The sequence below is a fragment of the Notamacropus eugenii genome, chromosome 3 (assembly GCF_028372415.1).
Source record: "Notamacropus eugenii isolate mMacEug1 chromosome 3, mMacEug1.pri_v2, whole genome shotgun sequence".
Classification (NCBI taxonomy): Eukaryota; Metazoa; Chordata; class Mammalia; order Diprotodontia; family Macropodidae; genus Notamacropus; species Notamacropus eugenii.
In genome coordinates, this window is record NC_092874.1 from 284,847,520 (window position 1) to 284,861,584 (window position 14,065).

Below are 14,065 nucleotides of genomic sequence, written 5' to 3' on the forward strand. Positions count from 1 at the left end.
TCCCCAAGGCGCGCTCCTCTGGGTGTGTGCGTGGGGTGGGGGGCTACCCCGAGGGTCAATGAATTCACCAGATTTTAGAGAGGGGACCAAACAGAGCCTGGGGTCAGTCACGTCTGGGCGGGAGTACCCCTGGAGGTCAAAGTTTAGGTTATCAGCTACCGGATCCCAGGTAGCGAATTTCAGGGGTTGGGCGTGGGGTCCCTAGGGAGACAGAGTTGGGGAAGGGGGCCGCAATCCTGACTCCGCCCCCACGGGAGGTGGAAATCACTGACTCCACCCCTGTCCTGGCTAGCCCCAGCAAGTGCGAGAAACAAAAGTGAAAGGAACCGTTTTCCATCTCGGCACGTCCTGGGGCCAGGAACTTGGAAGGAGGTGGTGCCAAGTCGGCCCGCCCCCACCCGGGGGGCGACCGCTTTGTGACTTCACCCCCTTTCGCAGCCACTCCCTCCCCACCCTCTCCGGGGAGATTCGGCCTCGACCCCGCCAGCGTGCCAGCCTGTGTGCCCCTCTGTGCCCGCCTCCGCCACCTAGCTCCCCGTCTTTCTCCTCTTCCCCTCCAGCCTGAGCTAGGACTGCCCCGGGGCTAGAGCCCGGCGCCTCCTGCTCCTCCTTCGCGTCTGTGCCCGCCTGTCCCCGAGGTGGTGCTGCTGCTGCTGCTGCCGCTGCCACCCGCCGTGCCCCAGCACATGTCCAGTCTCCGCGGGAGCCACGGGCACCGCAGCACCCCCTCTGGTACCAGGCCCTGCTGCCCCCTAGCTCGCTCTCGACGACAGGATGCTGTGCTTCATGAAAGGGATGGCCTTTGTCCCCTTCCTCCTGGTAACCTGGTCCTCCGCAGCCTTCATCATCTCCTATGTGATCGCCGTCCTCTTTGGACATGTCAACCCCTTCCTTCCATACATCAGGTAAGGAAGGGCCCAATCTATTTTGGGTAGCACATCCATCAGTGCAAGGTAGGACAAGTAAAAAAAAAAAAAAGACCCAAACCAAAGAGACTGCTGGTGGAAGGGGCAAGGAGAAATTGGCTTCAGATCTTGTCTCATCCTCACTATCTGTGAGGCATGTTGCTTTAATCTCCCTGAGCCTCAATTTCCCCTTCTGTCAAATGTGGGCAGCGGGGTAAATGACCTCCAAGAACCCGCTCCAGCTCTTTGATGTGATTCAGGAATGTTTTGTGACTTTGGACAAGTCTCAGTTTGGGATCTCAGTTTCTTCATCTGTAAAATGTGGGGACTGGGCTAGGTGACCATAAGTCTATGACAGTGCTTCAGAAAAGTCTGTGTGACCTTGGACAAGTCTCTTCACCTCTCTAGATCTCATCTTCCTCATCTGTAAAATGTGATATTTGGGCTAGGTGATGTAAAAAGCTTCTAGATTTCCTCCAGAACCCCAGAATTACACTTAAACTGGAGAAATCCTAGTAAAACCTTGAGGGTACTGAAGAATTTTATTTTCAAAGAGAGAAGAGGAGTGGAATAAGAGTGAGATCAAGTATAGCAGGAAGCATAACATTTTTGACCGGTCAGAACTGTGTGATGAGTGTTATGGGATCTATGCTTTGAAGTTCTTCTCTGGAGCTTTTAAAGAAAAAGGTAGTCCATTTCCTTGAAGAGCAAACTCATGTCCCTCCCAAACTTAGGCTATCCAGAAGAGAGACTTATTAATGTCCCACTCCCCCAAAACCATCTGCCCTCAATTTTCCTATTTCTGTAGGGGGCACTCACTTTCATTCTCTTGTCACCCAAGTTTTCAACTAAAGCCTCATTCATAACTTCTTTCCTAGATGACATCAGTGGTCTACTACTCACGTTCATGTCCCTGCTTCTAGGGCTTTCCCTCTCTTCTCCCTCTCCATAGGAGTGAAGTGTTGCTTCTGAAGACAGAGATCCTGGAATCAGATCCTGCTTCTGACTCTTACTCCCTATGTAACTTTGGGGGAAACTATTGAATATCCTTGGGTCCCAGTTTCTTCATCTGTAAAATGGGTTGATTGGCTTCTGAGTTCCCTTTACCCTCTTCACCTCAAAAACCTTTAATGGTTCCCAACTGCCTCTAGAATAAAAAGCAAAATCAGTTTTGCTTCCCCTTTTGTTTACAGTAATTTCATATTCCTATCAGTCAACAAACATTTAAGTGTTTATTAACTATGTGCTAAGTCTTAGGGGTACCAACTAAGGCAAAACAAAACTCTCCCTGCCCACAAATAGCTCACCTTTGAATGGAGAGGTTATCTACATTAAGAGATACATGGAGAACACCAAGGTAATCTCTTTAAGGAAAGGCACTGGGAAGGTAAAGGGAGAGCTGAATTGTGGGTAGTAAATGCTCCTGCACCAGGTGGGATTTGAGCTGAGCCTTGGAGGAAGGCTTGGGAAGCTAGGAAACAAATTGTCCTTTTTAAGTTCCCAGTACATGACACTCCTTGTGCTTTTTCACAGATGGTTCCCCAAGCCTGAAGTGTCCTCTCCTTATCTCCACCTCCTGGAATCCTTGATTCCCTTCAAAGCCCAATTCAAGTACAAAGCCCCCAGTTGTGAGCTATCTGTCCTCCTTGAAATAGCTTTGCATTACATTGCTTATCTGGATAGACTCCTTGAGAGCCAAGATTTTGTTTTTGTCTGAGTCCCCAGCACCTTGGGTGGTGCCAACACATAGTAGGTGTCCTGCACGCAGTAGGTGTGGATTGATAATCTCTGCTACCTCTGTATTTATAGCAATTTATGTTTCTTTGGTCAGATTCAAAACAAAACAAAACTGCACCATTTTGTTGGGATACCTTTTATTATCTTCTCTCTAACTAGAGTACAAGCTCCTTGAGGACAGGGATTGGATTTTATTCTTTGTTTGTTTGCCCCTCCTTTCCTATCATAGCAGTTAGCACATAATAATCACTGACACAAGGGAAGGGAGGGCAGTGTATTTCAGTCTTGAAGCTAATTGCCTAATCATAGAGTTAGAACCTCAAAGGCCATGCAGTCCAAAGTTCTCATTTTACAGGTGAGGAAACTCATACAGATAGTGTAAAAAAAAAAAAGGATTTGGATCTGAGTCAGGATCAGAGAGCTCGTGCTGGCAGGGACCTTAGAGAATGTCGAGTAGAACTTCCTCACTTGACAGATGGAGAAACTGAGGTTCAGCCAGGTGAATAACAGTTCATATTTGTATAATGCTTGATTTTAGGGTTCACTGTGTTGTCTGCAGATAAAGACATAATAAATATTATTGCCACTGATGGACCTTAGAATAAGTAATCTCTACGATTTGGGGAAAATAAACCAGATCTCTCTGAACTTCGGTATCCTTACGTGTAAAAGGAAAGTTTTTCGATGGCCTCTCAGTTGTCTTCCAGCTCTTGATCTATGATCCTATGTCCTGGGTTCAAATCCTTCCCCTGATACTTACTACCCATGTGACCATGAGCATGATGAAGCCCCCCCTCCCCCAAGACTTAGGTTCCCCATCTTTTGAAGGGACTGGAATAGATGGCTTCTGCCTTCCCTTTTGGCTTCAGATCTGTAACACTAAATCACCTCACCTTCGAGTCTCATTTTCCTCATCTGTAAAGTGGGTTAGACTAGATGGCTTCTGAGGTTCCATTTTGATTCCTGCTCTATGACCCTAAGTGACTTTAACCTCTCTGGGCCTCAGTTTCCTCATCTGTACAGTGTTGGAAAAATGGCCTCTCAGGTCCCTTTTGGTACCAGATCTATAACCCCAAGTCATCTTATCTCCCTGGGCCTCAGTTTCCTCATTTGTAAAGTGAGTTAGACTAGGTGGCTTGTAAGATTCTTTTTAGCTCTAGACCTATAATCCCTTGTCCTCTCAAGATCTGGATTTATTTCTCTAGTTTTATGAATGAAATCTATTGCCTTCCCCTCCTTTGTGTCTTTTCTCCCTGTTAGGGTAGTAGATATTTAAGGTGGATAGAGCCGAGAGAAGTGAGAAGGGGGTTACAGACAGTATTCCGTGTGCCAGACAGATGTATAGCAACGGCTCCTAAAGAGATAGTTCTTGATGCATTTAGGGAGACTTAGCAGTCTGTGTGCCAGAGAGACCAGGGCCTTATTTGGACCATATTTCTTAGTTTATCTGAGGCAGTCTTACAAGGAATGGGATGTCTATTCTGTAACACATGATCCTGGGTAAATATTAACTACCTTTAAGGAGCTGTGATTTCATTGATGTGGGTGCTCACTATCTAGAACTTGGAGAGATGCCTGAGGCTGAGAGATTAAGTGAGCCCCCACAGTTAGCCTGTGTCTGAAGATTATGAATTTAGATCAAGAAGTAGAAAGGACCTTAGAGGTCATCTGGGCTATCCTCATTTTACAGATGAGGAAACTGAGGCTGCAGAGAAATTGTCCAGGGTTGCCCGGTTCTTCTTGACTCCAGTTCTAAGATTCTCCTCACTGTATTATCATCTTCTGTCTCTTTGAATAACAGATCATTCCATTTCTTTAGAACTGAAGATAGGGAAGGCAGTTTTTGATACTCATTTTCAAAGCCACCGTATGAATGAATAAATGAAAGACTGAATGAAAAGGCATTTTATTAAATTCTTAGCCTGCGTGATCTAGGATACAAATATACAACCTGGGCCATTTCTTCCTTCAAAACACTTAAATCTTTTTTGTTTGTTCTTTTTTTTAATGATGAACTTAAAAATATTCACAAATATGAGCATTTCAACAAACAATGGAAATAGAAAATTGTATATAAAGCTGTGAACTTCTGTTACGCAGATTTTTAAAGTACATATTAAATTGAATAGTTTAGTAACAAATCTTCTTATCTGAATTAAAGCACTTCTAATTAACAGGGGAGAAGACACAGATAGGGAAATCCGGGACCAGGGAAGAGGTTTTGGTTTGAGGTGTCCACTAGTGAATGGACCTAGAGCCTTTGGGATGCACTTAGGGGTGAGTTGACTTTAAAGAGCTGGTCAAGTCTAGCCTTAGGCATTTCTAAAGAGAACTAAATTTAGCCTTCGATCTGGTCCATTGACACTTGCATTTGGTCCTAGGGCTTTCATCTTTCTGAATTTCTAAACCTTCCTGCCTTGGGCTTGTTGATCCCCTGACCCCAAATCTTCTGCCCTTGCCTCTGTCACTACCTGTTTGATGAAAGTACCTGCTAGATCTTTCCCTTTCCATTCTTAGATACCACATGTTCTTGACCCAAAAGGCAGAACCTTTTACGTTAATTCAGTGCAACCCCTCATTTTATGGACGAGGAAAATGAAGCCCTTGTAATAAGTGAAAGAAATGGAATTTGAACCCAAGTCCTCTGACGCCATATTTATCCAGATGTAGATAACACACTCTATTATAAGTTTTCTGGAGATGTAGTTGGTCCTTGCATTGATCAGAATCCTCAAATCTGTCAGAGTTATTTTTCTTTTCAATACTGTCGTCCTTGTTTAATCTGCTTAGGTCACTTTGCATCAGTTCATATTACCCAGGGTTCTCTGTGGTCATCTCTTTCAGCATTTCTTACAAATACATAATATTTCATCACATTCATATGCCACATTTCATTCCTTGATTGATGGGCACTCTTCCCCCCACTTTAGATACTAGCTCTTTTCTTCTCTCCCCTCCACTCCTCCCTCCCCCATCTTTTAATCCCCTCCTTCAGGATCAGGAAATGTGTTTCTCTTGCTACTATTGCTTCCTTGGTATGTTTCCTTTTAACACTCCCTCCCCCATCCTCACTTGTTTTCTTGTTAGTTTGATGTATTTATACATAAAACTGTGTGTGTGTGTGTGTGTGTGTGTGTGTGTGTGTGTGTGTGTGTATGTGAGAGAGAGAGAGAGAGAGAGAGAGAGAGAGAGAGAGAGAGAGAGAGAGAGAGAGAGAGAGAGAGAGACCTTCCTTTGTCCATTTCAGATAAGAGTAAGGTTCATGTGATGCCTTCTGCCTCCTACCTCTTCCTTCATTTCAGGATCTCCTCTTGTTTATAGATGAAGCTGCCATGTCTTGTGAGATCCTCATTGTAGTTCTTCGATACTTGAATTGCTTCCTTCTGGATGCTTGCAGTATTTTTTTCTTTGACATGGTCTGCTCTGAATTTTGCCTATAACATTTCTGGAATGATTTTCCTTTGGGGGTTTCTTTCAGGAGGTAATTAATAGACTCTTTCTATCTTCACTCTGCTCTTTGAACCAGTTTTGGGCAGTTTTAATTTAGGGTTTCTTAAATGTTTCAGGTTTCTTTTAAGCCCTGGTTTTCAGGGTTTCAATGATTTTTAAGTGCTTTTTTCTTGACTTTTCCAGGATTGTTCTAAAATATCTTTACATTTTCTAATTTTTCAATCCCTTTATTTTGAGCTAATATTTCTTACTATTTTATGAAATCTTTGATTTCTATTTCACCTATTCTAGTTTTCAGGGAGAAAATTTCTTGGGTAAGATTTTCCATTTTGTTTTTTTAAGTTATTCTCTTTCAAATTCTTTCCTCCAGAGATTTTATTTGTTTGTTTTTTATTTCTTGCTTTATTTCTCGTAGGTATTTGTGTTGTCCTTGTAGAAAATTTAATTTTTTTCCCTTTGAATCTGTAGGAGTTATGTAGTTTATTTTCTCTTTTTACTTCAGTTCATCTCTCTAGCTTTAGTTCTTGGGTTAGGGCTTGGTGCCAGAACTGGAATCCATTTTCTGCTTCACTTTTGGGTAGAGTGGTCCACCCTGCTTGGTCTTACTCTGAGTCTCCTAGGCTCTTGATTTCAGCTTTCCAGGGCACCCCCTTCCCATGTTTGAGGCTTAGAATGCTTGGATTTTCAGGGTTCTGTATAGAATCTCGGGACAGAATGATAGGGACTGCTCCTCAAGATCCTGTTCCCCCCCTTCCCCTCCCCCCATGTGGTTTACATACACTAGAAGGACTTTTTTTCCGGAGAACTATTTCTTCTTATTGCCTCAGGACAGAGAGCCCAGGAGGCAACAGGTATTTTTAGAGCTTCTTTGGTCATGCTTGGAGTCTACAGGCTTCTTTTCCTATGCTCTTGGTCCCAATTTCTGTTACCAGTGGGTTGCTCATTGACTTTGTGTAGTTCTGGGACGAAATAAATCATTTTCTGTAGTTTTTCATTCTTGACTGATATTTGGCCAGACATGCATTTCATTCTTTTGTTGGAGTGGGTATGGAGGAACTGAACAGCGAAACTCTATCCAGTTAACTCTCCATCTTGGTACCCCCTTTTAGGTAGCCAGCTTCCATCTTGGCTGGAAGTAAGGAATTTAGAGGAATAATATATATGGGAGAGAGATGGCCAGGGGAGGTTGTTTTGGTAACTAACTTCTAAGTTTCCTTCCAGCACCAAACTTATGGTCCTGTGATTTCACTATTTGGGGGAGTCTATCTCCTAGAACCAATCCCAACTCCTAACTCCTCTGATGGGTAGAAGAGTAATTCATTACTCTTTGACCAAGCTGGTGACAGAACCTTTCCAGATTTAGGTAGGAGAGTTCTCTGGAATAGTCTCAAGTAGGCACTTGATAAATACTGGAGTGATTGATTGTGAATGAGCCAACAGTCCATAAGCACTTACTAAGTTCCTTACTGGTTCCTTACCATTTTACTTAAACTTCTACAAGGACACTCTGAAGTAGGTGTTACAGGTATTAATATTTAATATCCCTGTTTTATAAATAAGGAAACTGAGCCTCAGAGACATGATGTGACTTTCCCAGGATCACATAACCAGTAAGAGTCAGGAGGTAGGATTTGAATCAAGTCTTTCCTTCCTATGGAGTCCCAGGAGCTCTTGGCCCTATCTAACCCAATACCCTTTTTATGTTTATTGACTCTCAATCCTTTCAGCATAGCACAACCACCATTTTTTACCTTCAACCCTAAATATTGGCATTGGATCAAATGTAGTGTATGTGTTGAGAATCCATTAGTAAAAGAATACCAAACCATAACCATAGCTTGAAAAAGCAGAAGACCTATGATCTCGTAGGATATAGGCAACTCCCAAGGGAGGAAATGAGTTATCAGTGCAAGTTGTATTTTCTCTGAAACTTAGAAACTTAGAGAGTTGTCTAGAGCACAGAGAGGTTAAGTCAGAAGATCATAAGATTTAGAAATACCGGAGGAATTTTAAGAGGTCATTGAGTCCTCTCCTTTTTAGAGATGAGGAAATGAAAACCAAAAAAAGAGTTAGAAGAAACACCCAGGAACAAATTTACTAATATCTCAGTAAGAAATATTGTTTCTTAATTGGCAGAGACAAGCAACTTTTTCACTTATATGTGCTCTTTCTACTTGTCTGTGTATCTCTTTTTATGATAGTAATAGTGATAGCAATTATTATATAATATAAAAGAACTTTCTTCAAAGTAATTTTATTATGAAGTTTATTTTGGAGTAGCTAGGTGGTGCAGTGGATAGAGAACCAACCCTAGAATCAAGAGCACCTGAATTTCCAATCCAACCTCAGATGCTTAATAGCTGGGTGACCCCTAGGCAAGTCACTTAACCACAATTGCCTCACTTTCTTCATCTGTAAAATGAGCTGGAGAAGGAACTGGCAAACCCTCTAGTATCTTTGCCAAGAAAACTCCAAATGGGATCACAGAAAAGTTGGACACAACTGAAATGACTCGATAACAACAAAAGCATTTTTTAAACACCTGCTCTGTGCCAAGTTCTGTGCTAGTTACTGAGGATACGAGGACATCAAGGAAACAGTTTCTGCCTTTACTTAAGAGGTTTAAATTCCAGTGGGGTTATACCAATGTATTACAGGAGTGGTAACTAGGAAAAGGGATTTGGGTCTAGGCAGTCACAAGGACTCTGAGGGGAACCATAGGGAAGTCCAGTTGCTTAGTAAATATTTGTCCATTGTTTGGTGGTCATTGCCCTTTGTCAGGAGCAAGGATCAGATTACTGTTTCCAGAGCTAGAGGGAAAGATGGGAAACTGGGGATGGTTGATATCTTAGTGGATGGCTGGATGGGGGTATAAAGTATGGTCTAACACTCTATTCCCAAGAGTCTAATTTAATGAGTATTTCCGTAATTTTAGGCAATTTATCTTTCAATCAGATTTCTTACAAATGGAACATCCTTTTACATCTTTTCATTTTCTCTCCTTATTGCTTAAAAAAACAAACAAACAACTCTTTGGAAATTCTAGAATCTCTGAATTGGAAGGGATCTTGGAGCTCTTCTCATCTAATCAGTACCTGGATAGGAATTTCCTTGATAATACCTTCCTGTTTGGAGAAACATAAGATCTTGGTATTTCTAAAAGTTTGGTTCTTTTTGCCTTTAATGCCTTTAACTGAAAACTTGCATCTATCGGATATTTTCTTGAGACATGATTCCAAAGATCCTTATATAGTTGATTGCTGCGTCTGGGATGAGAGCCAGGATTCTGATTAAAACAGACTAATTAGATTGTCTCCAATGTTCCTAACTCTACACTTCTTAAAAGCCATAAGAATATGCAGGTATGAGCCTCAAGTCTCAAATCCCTGGTGGAGCTGGTAAAAAGCATTGACTAGTCCTTCCAACGCAACCCCAAACTCCAATACAATAACATGCCATCATCACTGTGCTTGCTCAACCAATAGGAATCTAGGGAAAGGGGTAAAAATTGAAGAATGGGGCCTCCAACTGTTGTATGTCTGGATCATGAAACCCATTAGCCAAAAGGAAAGCAAAATAATTTGCAAAATGTAACTAGGAAACAATGTTGTTCCTTAGTACCTATAATTACTTCTTCATGTTTCACTTTCTTCTGTCCCATGCAGTCTTATGTTAGGTATAAACTGGTATTAAACTTACAGAATTATATAGATCTTACATCTGGAAAGGACCCTAGAAAACTTAGAAGAGTGCCTTGAGTAGTTTTTTTTCCCTAGTTTTGTAATTTAGTCAGTTTAAGAAACTTCCTTCCATGCTTATGTAGATTTACGTCTGCTCTGTACACAATAGATGGTTACCTGGGTCATTCGGTGAGAGGTTAAATGATTTTCCCAGGGTCACACACAGACAGGACTTGAACCAATGGGTTTTTCTTACTGGAAAGTCAGTTCTGTATCTCCTAAGCCACACAGCCTCTGCTATTAATGGTCATTAAAAGATAACATTCAGGAAAGGTGAAATAAATTCTTAGATGCTAGATCAATAAATAATAAGTCATTATGGGATGATATGACCATATCTCACCTAAGAGATTGGACAAGCCATGGGGCTAACTTATGGCTGTGATTTCTTCTGTAAAATGGGAGAGTTTGACTAGGTGACATCAAAGGTCCATCCCAATTTGAAGATTCTATGTCAATGAAATTTTAATTTTATTTAACTTTTTGAGTCAATGAAATTTTAACCAACATCCTGAATGTCTCACAGTCCAGAGACATGGTGCACCTTTTTCTTGTTAGACATGTTTTAATCGCACTGTTTCAAAGTTGCTTCATTCCTGTGCATATGGGAAAACATGAAGTGTATACTGGCTTAGCCTCATAAATTTGTTCAGTTAAAAGAAGGGGAAGGATATTACAAGAACTACTTGGAGCTTTTCAGGCTCAGATTAACTGACAGAAATGTAAATACAGGAAATGTACAAATAAACTGAGTTCCTTAGCACACTAACCCACTCCAAAAAAGGCAGCCAGATTTTATTAATATCTTTTGTTTTTATATTGTCTAGATTTCCCTCAGTATCTCCCTTTCCCAAATTCTGGAGAATCATTCACTATAACAAAGGATTTTTTTCCAAGAGGAAGAAGATGAAAAACCCTAGCCAAACCAATCAATACATAGAAAAAAAAATCTGAAGTATTTCATACCTATGATCCAATGCCTCCTTTCCTGTCTCTGAAAAAGAAGCTTTGGTTCAGGATAGAATATAGCTCCACTTTTCATCTGTTATTGTCATCATTGTCATCATCATCTTCAATAATTAGAATTATTGTTATTTCGCTTCTACCTGCCTTCTTTTAATCTTTTAGGTTATACCTATATGATTTTAAATATTCATATAAAACTGAAATAATAATCAGACCCCCAACGTTTTTCAGAGAGTTGAATGTTGAAGATCACGTGGACACAAGAAAGGAGTCTGCTTGGACAAAGGTCATACATGGCTCTGGCCTGGATTATTGCAGTGATGTCTCTTTGTATTCTGTCTCTTCTGGCTTCATTCTATCTTCCAAGGGAAGGGGAGGGAACCAATCTGTGAATTCATTTATATTAATGAATTCATAATTCATTTAAGGAGGAAACTCCCTCTGCTGTTACAGACTGGTACCTCGTCTGCAAATTAGTTTTGGAGAGTTGTTTGGACCCCTGAGAAGTGAAGGGACTTGTCCAGAGTCATGTAACCAATATGGCGGGGCATAGACCCAGGTCTTTTTGGCTTCTTGGGCACGCCAAACAAACCCCTTAGTGCATCTGACCATATTACTCTGTGCTTAAGAGGATATGACCCTAGGATAAAATACTTTTGACTTTTCCATTTATAGCCTGTCATAATCTGGTACCATCCAGTTCAGGATAATTTCATATTACTTCTCACTCACTATGCAAACCTGCACAGTGATCTGAGATAAATCCTAGAGTATTGGATCCAAAATCAGGAAGACCTGGCCTCAATGTCCTCATCTGTAAAACAGAGGCACTGATAGCCCCTACATCATAAGGTTGTTATGAGGATGAATTGAGTTCAAATATGTAAAATCCTTTATGAAACTTATAAGGCTGTATTCATACTAGCTAATAATTACTGATTTGTCCCCCACCTTTCTCAAAGTCTTAAAAGGGAGTCTTTATTTTATAATTTACTCCTGATTTCCACCATCTACCTAGCTATTATTTTTTTTAAAAAAAATAATACTTTATTTCCCCCCAGTTATTTGTAATAAACAATTTTAAAGCTTTGAGTTCCAAATTCTATCCTTCCCTCCTTTCTCTTCCCCCTCCCTGAGAGAGTAAGCCATCTCATATAGGTTATACATGTTACCTAGCTATTCTTGAATCTAGGCTAAACTCCAGCAACTTCCCTAAAATAGATAATGAATGAATGGGGAAAAAAAGACATTTATTAAGTGATAACTAAGTGCCAAATAGGTAGCTAGGTGGTGCAGTGGATAGAGCGTCAGACCTAGAGTCAGGAAGACCTGAGTTGAATTCCAACTTTAGATACCTACTAGCTGTGTGACCCTGGACAAGTCACTTCACCCTGTTTGCCTCAGTTTCTTTATCTGTAAAGTGAGCTGGAGAAGGAAATGGAAAACCACTCCAGTATCTTTTCCAAGAAAACACCACATGAGATCATAAAGAATAAAGACAACTGAAATAAGTGAACAAGCACTGAGTGCAAGTGATACAAATAGAAAAGCAGACTGTCCCTGCTCTCAAGGAGCTGACTTTCTAATGGGGGGGGCGGACAACACAGAGTAGAAAGTTTTAGCTTCTGAGGGAAAGGGCCCACAGTCCTTGGGCTTCAGTGGCATCTTTGATGTCATTTCCACTCATCAAATCATATCTTTTTTTTGGTGTTGAGGGTTAGAATTTGCTTTTCTGAGTCTCCTGCAGGTGACAGAAACAGGTGGAGGGTGGAGCCTGAGTCACAGTACAAAGTCTACTGAAGGACCTTCCTTAGTGGCAGCTGGGAAAGGAATCATTTTCCATCCCCACCCCCATCCCACCTTCTTCTACGTTTCTCAACCCTGTTTCTAGGCTGTTCCTGGACACATTGGGTTCAGAGAATCAATAAAGTTAACAAGCTTTTATCATACCTTTGCTGTGAGCCAGACACAGCAAAGTCTGAGAATAGAAATATAAAAATGAAACTTTCCCTCCAAGAGGTTACATTTTAACCAAAGAGAACAAGCCCATCGGAATCCATATAAAACAAATGCAAGAGAGCTTTGGGTGGGAAGAAGGCACTAGCAGCTGGGGAGAACCAGGAAAGCCTTCATGTGGAGGGTGGGGATGAGGAGGGTGGGGATGAGGAGGGTGTGTATTCTATTTTTTTCTTCCTTCCTTTCTTTTTTTCCTTCCTTCCTTTATTTATTTCTTTCTTTTTCCTTCCTTCCTTCCTTTTTTCTTTTTCTTTCTTTCTTCCTTTCTTTCTTTCCTCTTTCTTTCTTTCTTTCTTTCTTTCTTTCTTTCTTTCTTTCTTTCTTTCTTTCTTTCTTTCTTTCTTTCCTCTTTCTTTCTCTCTTTCCTTCCTTCCTTCCTCCCTTCCTCCCTTCTTTCTTGAAATTGCAGTTAAGTGGCTACATGTCTGAGGCTGGATTTGAACTCAGATCTTCCTGACCCCAGGACCAGTACTCTCCACTGTGCCACCTACATGCCCTAGAGCCAGTGTATTCTAGGCATTGGGGGACAATGAGGTCAAGGGAAGGTAAGAAGGCAGGAAATAGTGTCCAAAACAGCAAACAGGCCAATGTGACAGAATCAGTGCACAGTAAACTGGGGAGTAAAGTGTGAGAAGATTGGAAAGGTAGGAAGGGCCAAGTTGTGGAGAGATTCAAAAGTAAAACAAAGGAATTTCTGTTTGATCCTTGAGGAAAAAGAAAGCCACTAGCACTCATTGAGCAGGAAGTGATAGGTCAGAGCTGTGCTTTAGGAAGTAACTGTGTAGAGGAAGTGTTAGATACAGACCTGAGAGGGCCCTTAGGGATTACCTTGGCCAATCCATTTCTAGATGAGGAAACGGAGTCTCTGAGGGCAAATGACTTGTCCAGGGTTACACACCTATGGCAGCCACACCATCCAAAGAGTTCTTAGTCACATCACTGAAAAACAGGATCCTTTAAAAAACTGCGGTCCAGCTAACTGGGTCAGCTCACCATTCGTTCCCCACCTACTAAAGCATTCCATCTCCGCCCTCCTGCCTTTTCTATCCTGGCATTGGCAGTCCCTGCATGACTGGCCTGTTCTCACTCCTCACCAAATGTGGGGGTCCTTTTCTGATGGCCATGGTTCTCCCACGGACGTTTTTTATCATTTTATCATCTAGTGTCTAGCACATAGTCAGTGCTCAGGGTCTTACAGCTAGTAAGTTTCTGGGCGCAGAATTTGAATTCAGGTTTTCCTGACTCCAAGTC

General features: G+C 41.6%; 1 protein-coding gene across 1 annotated transcript in view; it reads left to right on the plus strand.

Moving 5' to 3' along the window:
• Positions 1 to 293: 293 nt before the first annotated feature.
• DRAM1 (DNA damage regulated autophagy modulator 1) overlaps positions 294 to 14,065 on the plus strand; it is a 39,642-nt gene continuing 25,870 nt past the window's right edge. Inside the window, exon 1 of the mRNA XM_072655732.1 lies at positions 294 to 905. Coding sequence (XP_072511833.1) covers positions 775 to 905 — 131 coding nt within the window. The 5' untranslated portion in view covers positions 294 to 774. The remainder of the gene's footprint in view (positions 906 to 14,065) is intronic.